Below are 14,331 nucleotides of genomic sequence, written 5' to 3'. Positions count from 1 at the left end.
TTGCCTGGAAAATCCCATGGATGGAGGAGGCTGGTAGGCTGCGGTCCATGGGGTCACTAAGAAACATGACTGAGCAACTTCACTTTCACTTTCACACATTGGAGAAGGAAATGGCAACCCACTCGTGTTCTTGCCTAGAGAATCCCAGGGACGGGGAGCCTGGTGGGCTGCCGTCTATGGGATCACACAGAGTCGGACACGACTGAAGTGACTTAGCAGCAGCAGCATACACAAGCACACCTCAGAGATACTGCAGGTTTGATTAGACCACCATGAAGTGAATACCACACTAGGATGAATCACATGAATTTTTTGGTTTCCCAGTTCATATAAGAGTTATGTTTATACTATACTAAGTCTTACTAAGTAATGAATAGCATTATGTCTAATAACATGTATGTACCTTAATTTAAAAACACTTCATTGCTAAAAAATGCTAATCATTATATAAGCTTTCATGTAAATTGCAACAGTAACAACAAAGATCGCTGATCACAAATCACCATGATAAATAAGGGAAAAATCTGAAATGTGCAAAAATTGCCAAAATATGACATAAAAACATGAAGTGAACAAATGTTGGAAAAATGGCATCCATAGACTTACCTGATACAAAGTTGTCACAAGCCTTCAATTTGTAAAACTACACATTATCTATGAACGTGCAATAAAAGGAGGTATGCCTGTATACTAGAAAAGCATCTGCACATATGCTCAGGAGATAATTATAAAAACATTTTTGCAATATTATTTATAATAAAGGAAAAAATGGAAAAAAAAAACTAGATGTTCGTCAATATGAAAATGGATAACATATGGTTAATTCATATCACACAATATTCAGCAGTCAGGATGAATAAACTATAACCACATGTCAACACTGATAAATTTCAAAAATAATGCTAATTCAAAAAACCAAGATGTAAACTAAATGTTCAACATGATACCATTTATGTGGAAGCTAGCAACAGAAAATAAACAATATTTTCGTAAAAGACACATAAACTCTTGGTAAAATAGAATTAAAATGCAAAGGCACAATAAACACCAAATTCAAGATAGCAGTTATTTCTAGGGAAAAACAATAATGGGGATTGGGGAGGGATACAAACAAGGACTTCTTTTTTATCTATATTTTATTCCTTTAAAAAACAAATCTGAAACAAGGCAAAATTTAACAAATGTTGGTGGTTGGTCTATATAAATGTGTTATATTTTATTCTTTTCCATAGAACTGGAATACATTTCATTTTTAAAGTGTAAATAGAAAAACACAGTCCAAGGAGGTAAAGCAGAGTGTAATTCCAGGAACCTCCCAGAAAATTCAGGAGTATTGGCAAGCTTATTCTCATTCCTGTTTCCTATGGTCTAAATGAATTGGAGGTAGTCTGCACCTAACAAAAGGGTCATAGACAAAAACTGATTTTGTATCAGTGTTTGGAATATATGTTTATTGATAGAAGTTCTAAAAACTCCAACTCATCTTTTAGGATCCATTTCAGATGTTAGCCTGTTTCAATGGTGTTTTGACTCTGACAGAACAGTAAGAACATTCTCTAAATGTCCATAACACTTTGTACATGTCTCTACTATTTATCAAGTTACATGATAATTGTCTTTAGAAATGTCTTTTCTACTTCAATTCTTACAAGACTATATCTTATTTTTAAAAAGTATTCACAGCATCTTAGTATACTGCCTGCTGTCTAATAAATATCAAATGAATGTTAAAAATAAAGTATAACTAAAACAAGAGCTGAAAGTGAACAGTGGAAAATTCTAAGTATATAAACTTTAATACATGGATTTTTTTACATCTGTTTTGCCTATTCTGATTTCTCAATCCTGTTCGAGTTAAGTTTGTGATACTTGAGAACAAAATATTGATGTTATATATCCTCCGGGCTTAACTTCAAATTGAAAACCCAGAAAGAAGTCACCAAACGTTATCTGTTTTTCCACAATTTCTTGTTCCAGTAAGGCATGGTGGTGGTGGTTTAGTCGCCAAGTTGTGTCCGACTCTTGCGCCCCATAGACTGTAGCCTGCCAGGCTCCTCTGTCCAAGAGATCTCCAGGCAAGAATACTGGAGTGGGTTGCCATTTCATTCTCCAGGGGACCTTCCCCACCCAGGAAACAAACCCGGGTCTCCTGCACTGCAGGCAGATTCTTTACCAATTGAGCTATGATGGAAGCCCAAGTAAGGCATCCGTGTATGCAATCAGAGTACAAACAGTAACAATACCTAGGTTCATCTGACTGTTTACATGTAACATTCTGTATTGCCTCACACTTTAACAGAAAAATGATGCTATGAAAGTATGTAACAAAAATGTCACTTTAACATTTTTTTCTCTGCTCTAGTTACTTGAATATTGGCGTTACCAATGATTAAGGGGAAAGTGAAGTAAATTTTATTGATCACCTACCTACATGCCCAGGCACTACACTAGTCACTTTGCACAATGTAATTAACTCATACAGTTCTGTAGGTAGCTACAAATTAGAAAAACAAACTCACAACTAGTGAGAAATGATATTTCATTGTCTTTATGTTACAAGGAATGAATACAAAATGCACTGGAAAATGTACCTGCCTTTCATGTTTAAGAATAAAATATGAAATAGTAGTATAACATTTTATACTGTTGCTAAATTTGATTTATGGTAGATACACAAATTTAACAAAAAGATGGCAATAAAATTACCTGCACTGTTATTGTCATCATCCTGTTCGATGAAGACATGATCCAGAATAAAGCTGAGCAACTCAGACTGCAATGAAGAATCAGGGGTGTAAACTAATGGCTCTAACATGTCGCGCCCTCCTGACATAATCTGATGGCTGAAGATCATCAAAATATCACATAGAATAGTGAAGGCCTATTATAAAAAAAAGGGGGGGGGGAATAGCATGCCATAAACCAAAGTTTTTCACAAACTGCCACAAATAACTTACATATTTAACATAGAAATAAAATCCCACTTTCTGCATTTGAAACTCAGTAAAGCAATGACTGGTAAGACTTTCCTAAGACTTTAAGAATGAAACTTTTGCAACAATAACTACTGATATGTGCACTGTGATCTACTAAATGCAAGGTAATTTCACAAACTTTTTTTTAATTTTCAGTAACTTTTAAGTGATTTGTACAATATGTTAATATCATCAAAACATGCAGTCAGAACTCAATCGCATGTCTTCTGACTTCAAATCCCACACTAAACCACAATATCTCGATATATATTCTCAAATATGAATGTATAAACTTGATATCATTCTTTTCTTCTATGAAGAAAAACACTTAAACCAAGAAGATGGATATCTCCTAGAAGATCTCTTAGAAGAGAGATCACAAAATCTTATTGTCAGTATGTGTGGTGATTAAGTAGAAAAAACATAACCAAGTATGGGCCTGCAAACTAATCACCAGGCAAAGCAGATCTTAATAACAGCTTTGCCCTTTTGGAACTAACCACATTTATTTTTTTCCTCTTATGCTTTTATCTCTTCTTTTGGTCTCTTCCTCTCATTTTACTACTACGGAAATAATTTATACCTATCAGGATATTTGAGTTTACAAATTTTTGCAACATACACAGTAAGTATACAAAGTGGTAAGCACGGTGACATTTACTAATTAGGTGAACTGGCAGGTCTTGTGAGCTAACCAGGACATATCCCTGGAGGCTGTTAGGAAGAATAGTAATACACAGGTTATTTAATAACCAAATAGTTAATCTCCAAGTCTTAAAAATCTGATTATACATAACGGAGATTACACACAATAATCCATAAGGAATTAAGTGAAATAAGGAATATTAAGCTGAATATCTTGGTGGCCTATGAAAATATATCAATAGTTCACATATTAAGTTTGGATCAGTGTATACTTCACTAAAAGGGCATCCCAGATGATGCAGTGGTAAAGAATCCGCCTGCCACTGCAGGAGACACAGGTTCGATCCCTGGGTTGGGAAGATCCACTGGAGGAGGAAATGGCTAATCCCCTCTAGTACTCTTGCCTGGAAAATCCCATGGACAGAGGACCCTGGCGGGCTACAGTCCATGGCGTTGCCAAGAGTCAGATATGACTGAGCAACTGAGTGCACGTACATGCGCACACACACACATACATTACTTCATTAAAATTCTATTATAAGATTTTAACTATAAAATCATTTTACTACTGATACCTTCTAAAATTCTGTACCTCTTATCAGAATTGTAGAGAAGAAAATTAAAGTCCCAAGTCCTTTATTGTTACAATTCAAAACTAAATAGGCTCTTGGTCCCAGGATCAGAATTTATTTTACAGATGGGAAAACTACCCATGGCACCAGGTAACAATGCATTTTCAGAATGAGAAAGTTGGCAAGATTGGAATTAAGAGGGCATATGAGATGGGAAGGTAACACTTTGAAGACAGGGACGTGATTAAAATTTTTATTTCAGACAGAGTCCACATAATAAAAAAAACTTTATAGAATCAGGACAGGCAGGAATGCCAAGATCTGATAATATTCTCAGAGATAACAAAATCGGATGGACCTTGACCTCCCTGAGGCAGACTTGCTATACCTGTTGCTTTCAGGAATAACTTACATAACTGCAAACACCTACTTTGTATATATGGGTTTGTTTACCAAGTGTGGCATAAAGAAACAGTAACACAGAATGACTGCAATATGATAATAATCAATAATGCTCCAAATGGACTTAATATTACTTAATCTATTTTTTGAGCATGGTATATACACAAATACAAGATATTTCTAGTTTGCCCAATTTTAGTATTACTTAAATTTTCTATATTACTTCAAATATTTGTTCAGGGTTGCTTACAAAAGACTGCTATCTATAATAGTTACTAACCTGTTCTTTAACAGTAGTATTCACATTGGTCAGGTAATGCTGACAAATTTGACAGAATACCCTCATCTGTTTCTTTAAACGCAGCAAGTCCTCCTTGAAAAAAATTTAACAATAACATTTTAAAATACTGTATTAAAAACTCATTCAGTATTTAAGATATTTTAAATTACATAAAGATCATCATATATTTAATTGTGCTAACTCTGTACATTAAATTCTTCCTTAGCATTTATCAAAAAGAAAAACAAAAACCACTTTTAAAATCTCAACAAATTGCACCTTAAAAATACCAAGTATATTAACGGATAAAATCCTAAATGATCTTTAGAATGAGAAAAGACTTATATGACTATATATGGCTATCCATATAAACCCACTGCTTCAGAATGTTTAATAGGATTTACGCTCCATCCTTGCTTTGTAATTTGATGGCCAGCCAAGTGATGAATGGAATAAATTAAATGATTTTTAAAAAGGGGGACAGTATCTTTCATTTGTAGGATACTGACTGTGCTTTTAAAAACAGAGAGGGGCCTAACAAAAATTAGTTTCATGGTATTACTCCACTTAAGAAAAAAAAAAAAAACTTAAGTCTCTAGTAAACCTACACTAAAGGATGAATCTTTTTCTAGATTTTTTTAAAGAAGTTTTTTTCTTTTTATAAATATTTACCAATTAATTTAAAACAGAAAAACACTCTATAAAGATCATACACACTAATTTATTTGAGGCATTACCTTTGCCAATCTCCTGATACTGAATGCCAAACGACAGAATATCAGTACACATTCAGTGTATGTAATAGACAAGTTAAAAAAACAGGTTTAACTTGGAGATTGCTTTGGTAAAGAAAACTCAACCAAGTTCAGCATAATAATTCTGTATATAATAACTTTCATTTTTACCCTTTTTTCCCTCTACTAAACATATTACCTTTTTCCCATGTTAATTTTTAACTCAATGCGTTTGATTTAGGTGAGCAATCATATCTGCTAATACATAGTCACTGGACCTACTACAAGTTTGACACTGAATTAAATAAAGTTTTTGAGTGTCTGACAAAAAGTACACTATTTTAATAGTACTATATTGTTCTTTGCCAGGGGCAAATATCCATTTGTAGATATAACAGCATCATGTACTTAAAAACCTCAAAATATTTTTAAAGTTATTCTGTGATTTTATGTAAAACAAACATCGAGAGGATTCCTTCTTGAGGAAAATAACTACAAACAACTAACTCTACATCTTACAGAAATTACTTAATGTTTATAAAAATGTGCTCAAATAATATTTAAGGCAATATCTACTGCAACAAGTATGATGTTTAAATTTCTAATTTACAAATGAAAAAGTCAGTACTGTTTAGTTCCATTACTAAACACATCAATGATTACAATTATGGATAAAATGTTGAAAGTTCTATGACCTAGTAGCTGGCATACTGCACTCAACCACAAAATAATTTTTCATGAATTTGGAACATCAGTAGAGAGATCCGAGTATGAATAAGATGATCCCCAAACAATACCAAGGCATAAGATCTAGGGACAGGTAGCTTGTAATAATTAACTTATGGAACTCAATAGTTGTATCTGTATGTTTTGAAGGTTCTTGGTCATGATTTACAAAGTCTATAGTTGTTCATGCATCCAGAACTTTTGAGAATGATGTGGAAATCCATAAATTATGCCACCTACAAATGTGACTTTTTATTTTAAATCCATTCTCTAAACAAATGTTTAATGTTCTTTCACAGAATATATATCAAACTACAAGTAACTATTTTCAAAAGTATACATGCCTAAATAGAAGATAAGCAAAACTTTATTGAAATAATCGGTCTTATGTTTAAGTTTGCTGAAAACTTAGTAATATTTAATAAAGACGCCACTGAACCACCACAAACCTTTGTAGAGCTGCTTTCAGTTATCTTTGCAAGCTGCCAAAGGATTACATAGTGAGTACACTGCAGTGCGTGAATAACAATCTATAAAGGAACAAAAAGAACACAATTAAATTTTAAAAGTCACACATCTTCATTCTCAAAGTGAAATATATAACTTGTAAATAAATAAAAACCTGTTCAGGCATGTCTCCATTTTCAATTCCGGTTTTCAATAGTTTGTAATTACAAGCAAACAAATCCCACTTTGAAAGATCATGGGCACTGTAAAGAAAAGAATTAAGTTATATTAAAAATTTAAGCTTAATCACATCTGTTCTGGACTTGACTGCTAACAGAATACTGTTAAAGTAAAATGTAGTAAACTTCCTAACATGTACCCACAAGAACAAAAAAATGTGTACTTTAAAAAAGTATATTAGTTGAAAATTTTTTTTGTTTCTCATATTTAAAGTATGATTCCAAACACTTTTCCCCCAAAAGCACAAGAAACCCAGCAAAAATTATGACATTATAATCCCAAAACATGTAAGTTGGTTCTGATTTGGTAAGTTTTAAAAAATCAGAAACTTTAAGATTCAACTTACTTATGAAAAGCAGTGATTCGCTTCAATGTTGACAATACCTGATATGCATCATCTTCATCAGGTTCTTCACCCTATAAATGTTAATTATACCATATCAAACATTAATAATTACAGAAGTGAAAAATCTTAAGCTATTACATTTATGTACCACCCTAAAAAGAAAGTATAACATAAAAGATCACAGTAGTATCTTTTTCAACCCATCTCCCAGAATAATGAAAATAAAAACAAAAATAAACAAAGGAGACCTATTTAAAATCAAAAGCTTTTGCCTAGCAAAGGAAACAATAAACAAAACACCACCCACAGACTGGAGAAAATATTTGCAAATAATGTGATCAACAAGGCGTTAGTCTCTAAAATTACAAACAGCTTGTGATGTTTAACATCATCAAAACAAACAACTGAATCAAAAAACAGGCAAAAAAACTAAACAGACATTTCTCCAAAGAAGACATACAGATGGCCAAGAGGCACATGAAAAGATTCTCAACATTGTTAATAATTAAGAGGAATGCAAATCAAAACTATAATGAGGTATCACTTCACCTCAGTCAAAATGGCTGCCATCAAAAAAAATCTATAAACAGTAAAGGCTGGAGAGGGTGTGGAGAGAAGGGAATCTTTGTGGGAACTCTTTGTGGGACGAAACCTGGTATAGCCACTATGGAGAACAGTAAGAAGGTTCCTAAAAAAAACTAAAAGTAGAGCTACCATATGATCCAGCAATCCCACTCCTGGGAAGGTACCCAGAGAAATACACGGTCCAAAAGGATATATGCACCCCAATGTTCGTTGCAGCACTGTTGACAGTAGCCAAGACACAGAAGCAACCTAAATGTCCATCAGACAGAGGAATGGATAAAGAAGATGTGGTACGTATATACAATGGAATATTACTCAGCCATTAAAAAGAGTGAAGTAATGCCATTTACAGCAACATGGATGGACCTAGATATTGTCATGCTGAGTAAAATAAGTCAGAAAGAGAAGGAGAAATGTATGACATCCCTTATGTGCAGAGTCTAAAAAGAAATGATACGAATGAACTTATTAAAAAACAGAAACAGACTAAAAGAACAAACTTATGATTGCCAGGTGGGAGAAGGATGGAGGGAAAGGATAGGTAGGGAGTTTGGGATGGACAGGTACACACTGCTATATTTAAAATGGCTAACTGTATAGGTACTACTGGATAGCATGTGGAACTCTACTCAATGTTATGTGGCAGCATGGATGGGAGGGGTGTTTGGAGGGAGAATGAATAATGTATATGTATGCCTAAGTCTCTTTGTTGTCCACCTAAAACTAACACAACATTGTTCATCAGCTACACTCCAATATAAACCTTTTTTTTAAAAAAAAGAATCATATCCAGCCAAGGGTAGAGCCATTAAAATTTTTAACTAAAAATGTAATCATCATACATCAACATATTACACAAACCTCCAATTAAACAAAACTTAGTAAGCATGAAATGTTACACAGAGAAATAAGAAAGTTTAGGAACTAACTGTTAAACAAAATAACTGGAAATTACAAAAGTCTGTATCATTTTTGCAGAATTTATGGCAAACGTGATGTGGAAAAACCTAAATGCAATAACCTGAGAATCATGAGTTTTTACTTTATGCAAATAAACTAAACTGTTGAGTATATCTTCCCAGAAAAGATAAAAATCACAATAAAAATACAAATGTATTTGAATATCATGCTTAAGCTTCTTTGGAAATAGAACTGAACAATGAAACACCAAAATGAACAGCTGCTGTAATTTATCAAGGCTTTGTAATATCAAAGACCATAAATAAATCAACTTCCAAACCATTAAGAAATAACTCAATTTTTGAGGTTACATGGAAACAATCTAGCTCAACTTTTCTGTTCCCTGTTCCGTAACAGCCTCCTGTTCAACTAAAGCCTGGAAACTTCCTGGAAACTTTTCAGATCATTTCTTTAAATTAAAAAAAATAAGGAAAGGTGCTAATTTTGCTTTCACCATCTCTTAAGTTACAGATTCTTGCTACCTCCCTCTCTTGATGGAGAAAAAACAGAATCACAGAACAGAAAGTCTGAATGTCTTTTCAACATACTACTAAAGACTATCACCAAGACTGTGACTGACCTAGTTATGGAAAGGGTGGGGGGTGGGGCCACAGTGGGGGACAACTGACAAAATACTTGTAATACATACCTCTTGCAGAAAATCTTCAAGAAGCCGGTTAAATTTATCTGCCAACTCATCTATCAGTTGACTTCTTGAAATATCTACTCTGTTGAAAATTGTGAACTCTTCATTACAGAGTGCATGGTAAGTTTTAGAACATGCTTCCAAAACATCTGTATCTGTGTGCTTCTCTACAATATTCCGGATCTGTCGTAATAAGGCATCCAAATGCTGCAAAATCAAAGTTTCTTCATTAAAACTAAGGTATGTATGATGACAGGAATAAAATGACTGTACAACTGGGGTGAAAAGCTTCAAATACAGCACATACATTTTAAGTTTTTCTAGTCAAAGTAAAAAAATGCACTAACCCACCCAAACTTACTTCCCCTACTTCAACAGGAATAATATTACCTATCTCCCAGGGCTTTGGTAAGATGTTAATACATATAAATATACATGTTCCTGGAACATAGTAAATGCATTCAATGAATATTAGCTGTTTCATTTTGCAATTGTTCTTATCCAGTTACCCACCTCCAATCTCCATAAATGGTCAGTGACACAGTAACGTAATGTCTAGGAAGGAGGGTATTGCTATCAACATGAATCAAAGGGAAACCTCATTAGTGCCATTCTCTAAATCCAACTTATCTAAAATATGTAAGGCATACAAGATACAGGCTTTCCTTTATATTAAATGCTATAAAAAATTTCAAAAAATATAAATAAGCAATATGATGGGATGAACTATATTAACAATTTTTCTTCAAGGTTTATTATACACAGAAACACCCTACCTTTTCTAATCGTCCAGTGGTATATATTTCCAAATCAAAGTACTGCGGCAACTGCAACAAGTTAGTCACCTTTTCAGCATCTATAGAGTACTTTGAAATAAAAAAAATCATGTCAAAAACATCACAATAATGGTAAGGAAATATTATGATAAGTAGAAAATTCTGTATGGCATTTCCAAACAAACCCTGTAATTTCTTAACAACACTCTTGATACTGACACAAACTTACCTTAGCTAATAACTGAGGAAGGGCCACAGCAAAAAGTTCAGTGATTTTTGTCCTGTCATCCAACTGGGTCTTCTTCTCCTTTGCTGTAAGCACCTAAGGAAACACAACAAAGTTTCCAAGTATTTATTAGTAAGCCCATTGACACTGTTAGGTGCTCAAGTTAAAATATTAAAAATAAGTAATAAAATGACATTTTAAATGATGGATACAAAAACTTCTACTATAAAACTTGAAATCCAGTAAGTAACAAAGAGAATAGCCTGCACATTGTTTTTTTAAAAATCTTTGAATAGTTCTAGAGACAAAATCAATACCACATTAGACTAACCTACCCTAACTTTGGATGAAAAGAAAAGCAGCTAGGAAATACAGTTCATTAGCTTATATAGTCATGGAAGTGAGTAGGATTTCAGTCAACTGTAAGTTGTGCCATGACCCATGGGTTATGAATTCAATGTAATTAACTACTAGTAATTGAAAAAGAACAACAACAACAAAAAGAATTGACTGCATCACATAAGTTGCAATATTTTAACTTATACTGTATAACTGTTTCAGTTATATACAGAAACACATATATAGATGTGTACTAGGTCACAATATAAAGATTATTTTTGTGCATCACAAAGTTTGAAAGCCTGTGAAACTGTTGGTCTACAATACATGTGAACTTTGAAATAATGCAATAAAATTTAGTCCCAGGAAACAGATATTTCTCCCATTTTAATGGATGACGATCTTACTTTTATTAGCAGAAAGTCAATTTGTAAATAAATCAAAACTGACAAATACATCATTCTAAAATGATGCATAGCAAGCAATCTTTACAAGGACTGACAATCACTGTAGTAAACTAACAAAGTATCTTATAGAAGGAAAGCAGACTTCCCAAACTGCTAATGCTTTAAAATTTACTTCTAACATATTTATAAGCAAAGATCACCGAAAAAACAAAATTTAAGATTCAAAGATTTGATTATATAGCCACAAATAAGAACTATAAAAAAATATTTAAAAAGAGACATATAATTTAGAATACTGAAAATATGGTGGCGTACCCTTTTTCCTGTCCCTCTCCCCACAGGAGGATGACATTCAGCAGCTTGTCTAATGGTACAAAGCATTATTTCAATCAGAGCACTCTCTTGTCTGTCTGTTAGTGCTGGGAAAAAAATAATCAGAAAGAGTTAACCTATTTTTTTCTCTATATGCCATTTATAATCATTACATAACAGTTCTTGTGCTTGTGACAGAATCTGACCTAATGTACTAGGGAAAATCCTATTACTATATCACAAAAAGGACCAGAACAAGTTAAAACTTACTAAACATTATAAATTTGTAAACTACCAGTCCACAATTTGAGAAATGAAAATATGAACAGATGCAAAAAAATAAAATACAATAAAACATAATAAATGTTGACAGGAACTATACCTTTCTAATATTCATGTGTATGAAAACAAAATTACCCAAAGACTTTGAATCAACTATTTTAATGCTAAGAGATAAATAAATGGAATAAGTAAAATCTGTTTTCAAAATTGCCTAGACAACAAAAATACCATAATTAAACATCCTTACCTTCCTCTCCACTAAGTGGCTCCTCCAGCAACAAGCTATTCATACATTCCCAGTCTTTCAGCAGCTCAGTAGCACAGTCCCACATACTATCCACAAGGTATGCTGCATGCTCATGTAACTAAAATTTAAAAAGAACAATGTGCTCTTAGACAAATATCATACTAGCCTTAATCAAAAGAATGGAAGCTTTGTTGGCACCATACACAAACAACAATGTTTTTTAATGTCAAGTGGAAGAAAGGAAAGAGAAGAATTGCCTTAGCTTGCTAAGTGTAAGTAAACACTGTTAGGTATTACCATTTCTCACAATAATCATTAATACGAAAATTGTTTTTGAAGAGACTATATGCATGCATTTAGTTATTACCTGACTCAAAACAGTCATCTTGTTTGAAGTCTCCCCACGAAGTGAACGCACTCCCTGGGACCCTTTCCCAAACGGGACTCCAGATGTGCTGTGACACGGGACTTCCCAGCGCTGTTTAAGTCTGAATGTTGGTCAAAGCCCAATTTGGTGATATACTTTCTGCTCTTTCTATTTCTCTTTTCTTTTAATGTTAGTATATTGAAAGTAAGCTGGATAGTTCTTTCATAAATATCTGTATTATTTATTTGTATATAACGAGTGGCTTATTTTGTTAACAAATCCTTTGAACCTGAAACGAAAGTGTAAACTTTCTGCAAAACATTAATTGGCGCTGTGAGCAGGATTTGTGAGACAAAATGCCACTCTTTAAGGAAAAGAGATTAAGGTTGATGAAGTTTTTATTCCCAGATTGGAAGATTCACCTTATTGCTCGTTAGCTAGTGAACGGTATTCACTGAACGGTGTGAGAATTGGAACCTTAAATTTTGTGGCTTGTCCTGATTGAGAAAGGTTAAGAATGTGCCGCGCTAGGTGAGAGGCTGGATGGTCATCTCCCTACCGTAAGGTACATAAATTTAAATAGTCTAATGAGAAGTTAGACATAATTGGAAAAGGAATTACGTGATTTTTGAGGACAACTGTCCATGTTACAATGCCAAACTTATATTTTAGTTAATCAAATCACTATTCAAGTCGGCTCTCCCAGTGTCCCCCACTCCCCTTTCTTTTGCCTTTCTTTGCCCTGTTGCTGCCTTACACCCCTCCATCTGCCTCTGTCTCCTTCTCCATCAGCTAATCCCCTTCTAACTTTTCCAATCTATCAGTGGGGAGAGGGTAAGCCCAACTTCCTCCGCTCCTTCCCCCACTTTAGCAATTATTTTTTTCCTGCCCTGTTCAGAGTCAACTTGAGCACTATTTGGTCAATATTTTAGCTATAAAACTATGGATACAGAAACAAAAGATTGCCAGGAGAAATATCAATAACCTCAGATATGCAGATGACACCACCCTTATGGCAGAAAGCGAAGAACTAAAGAGCCTCTTGATGAAAGTGAAAGAAGAGAGTGAAAAAGTTGGCTTAAAACTCAACATTCAGAAAACCAAGATCATGGCATCTGGTCTATCACTACAGGGCAAATAGATGGGGAAACAGTGGCAGACTTTATTTTCTTGGGCTCCAAAATCACTGCAGATGGTGACTGCAGCCATGAAATTAAAGACACTTGCTCCTTGGAAGAAAAGTTATGACCAACCTAGACAGCTTATTAAAAAGCAGAGACATTACTTTACCAACAAAGGTCCATCTAGTCAAGGCTATGGTTTTTCCAGTGGTCATGTATGGATGTGAGAGTTGGACTGTGAAGAAAGCTGAGTGCCGAAAAATTGATGCTTTTGAACTGTGGTGTTGGAGAAGACTCTTGAGAGTCCCTTGGACTGCAAGGAGATCCAACCAGTCCATCTTAAAGGAAATCAGGCCTAAATATTCACTGGAAGGACTGATGCTGAAGCTTTAACTCCAATACTTTGGCCACCTGATGTGAAGAACTGACTCATTGGAAAAGACCCTGATGCTGGGAAAGGGGATAAGGGGACAACAGAGGCATCACCGACACAGTGGACATGAGTCTGAGTAAACTCGGGGAGTTGGTGATGGACAGGGAGGCCTGGCGTGCTGCAGTCCATGCGGTCGCAAAGAGTCAGACTCGACCGAACTGAACAGAAAGGCAAGATGACTTTTTGGCACAGGATGGCCATGGTATTCTTTAGACTCTGGAGAAAACTGGTTAAAATGACTTTTTTCCTTTTTTTTTTTTGAA

The 14,331-nt window shown here is 34.2% G+C and overlaps 1 protein-coding gene across 7 annotated transcripts in view; it reads right to left on the bottom strand.

Annotated features, from left to right (window-relative positions):
* The window catches only part of STAG2 (stromal antigen 2), a 129,357-nt gene that overhangs the window by 27,081 nt on the left and 87,945 nt on the right, over positions 1-14,331 (bottom strand). For all 7 annotated transcript variants that reach the window (XM_043895182.1, XM_043895188.1, XM_043895184.1 and 4 more), the window contains 10 exons: positions 12,148-12,265; positions 11,622-11,725; positions 10,564-10,656; positions 10,335-10,424; positions 9,562-9,765; positions 7,368-7,438; positions 6,957-7,044; positions 6,784-6,864; positions 4,875-4,967; positions 2,707-2,881 (listed from right to left, as the gene is read on the bottom strand). In XM_043895182.1, the coding sequence (XP_043751117.1) occupies positions 2,707-2,881; positions 4,875-4,967; positions 6,784-6,864; positions 6,957-7,044; positions 7,368-7,438; positions 9,562-9,765; positions 10,335-10,424; positions 10,564-10,656; positions 11,622-11,725; positions 12,148-12,265 (1,117 nt within the window). The remainder of the gene's footprint in view (positions 1-2,706; positions 2,882-4,874; positions 4,968-6,783; positions 6,865-6,956; positions 7,045-7,367; positions 7,439-9,561; positions 9,766-10,334; positions 10,425-10,563; positions 10,657-11,621; positions 11,726-12,147; positions 12,266-14,331) is intronic.

Source organism: Cervus elaphus, chromosome X, assembly GCF_910594005.1.
Source record: "Cervus elaphus chromosome X, mCerEla1.1, whole genome shotgun sequence".
Taxonomy (NCBI): Eukaryota; Metazoa; Chordata; class Mammalia; order Artiodactyla; family Cervidae; genus Cervus; species Cervus elaphus.
The sequence above is the reverse complement of the archived record's forward strand: the minus strand, read 5'-3'. Positions and strand labels throughout refer to the sequence as shown.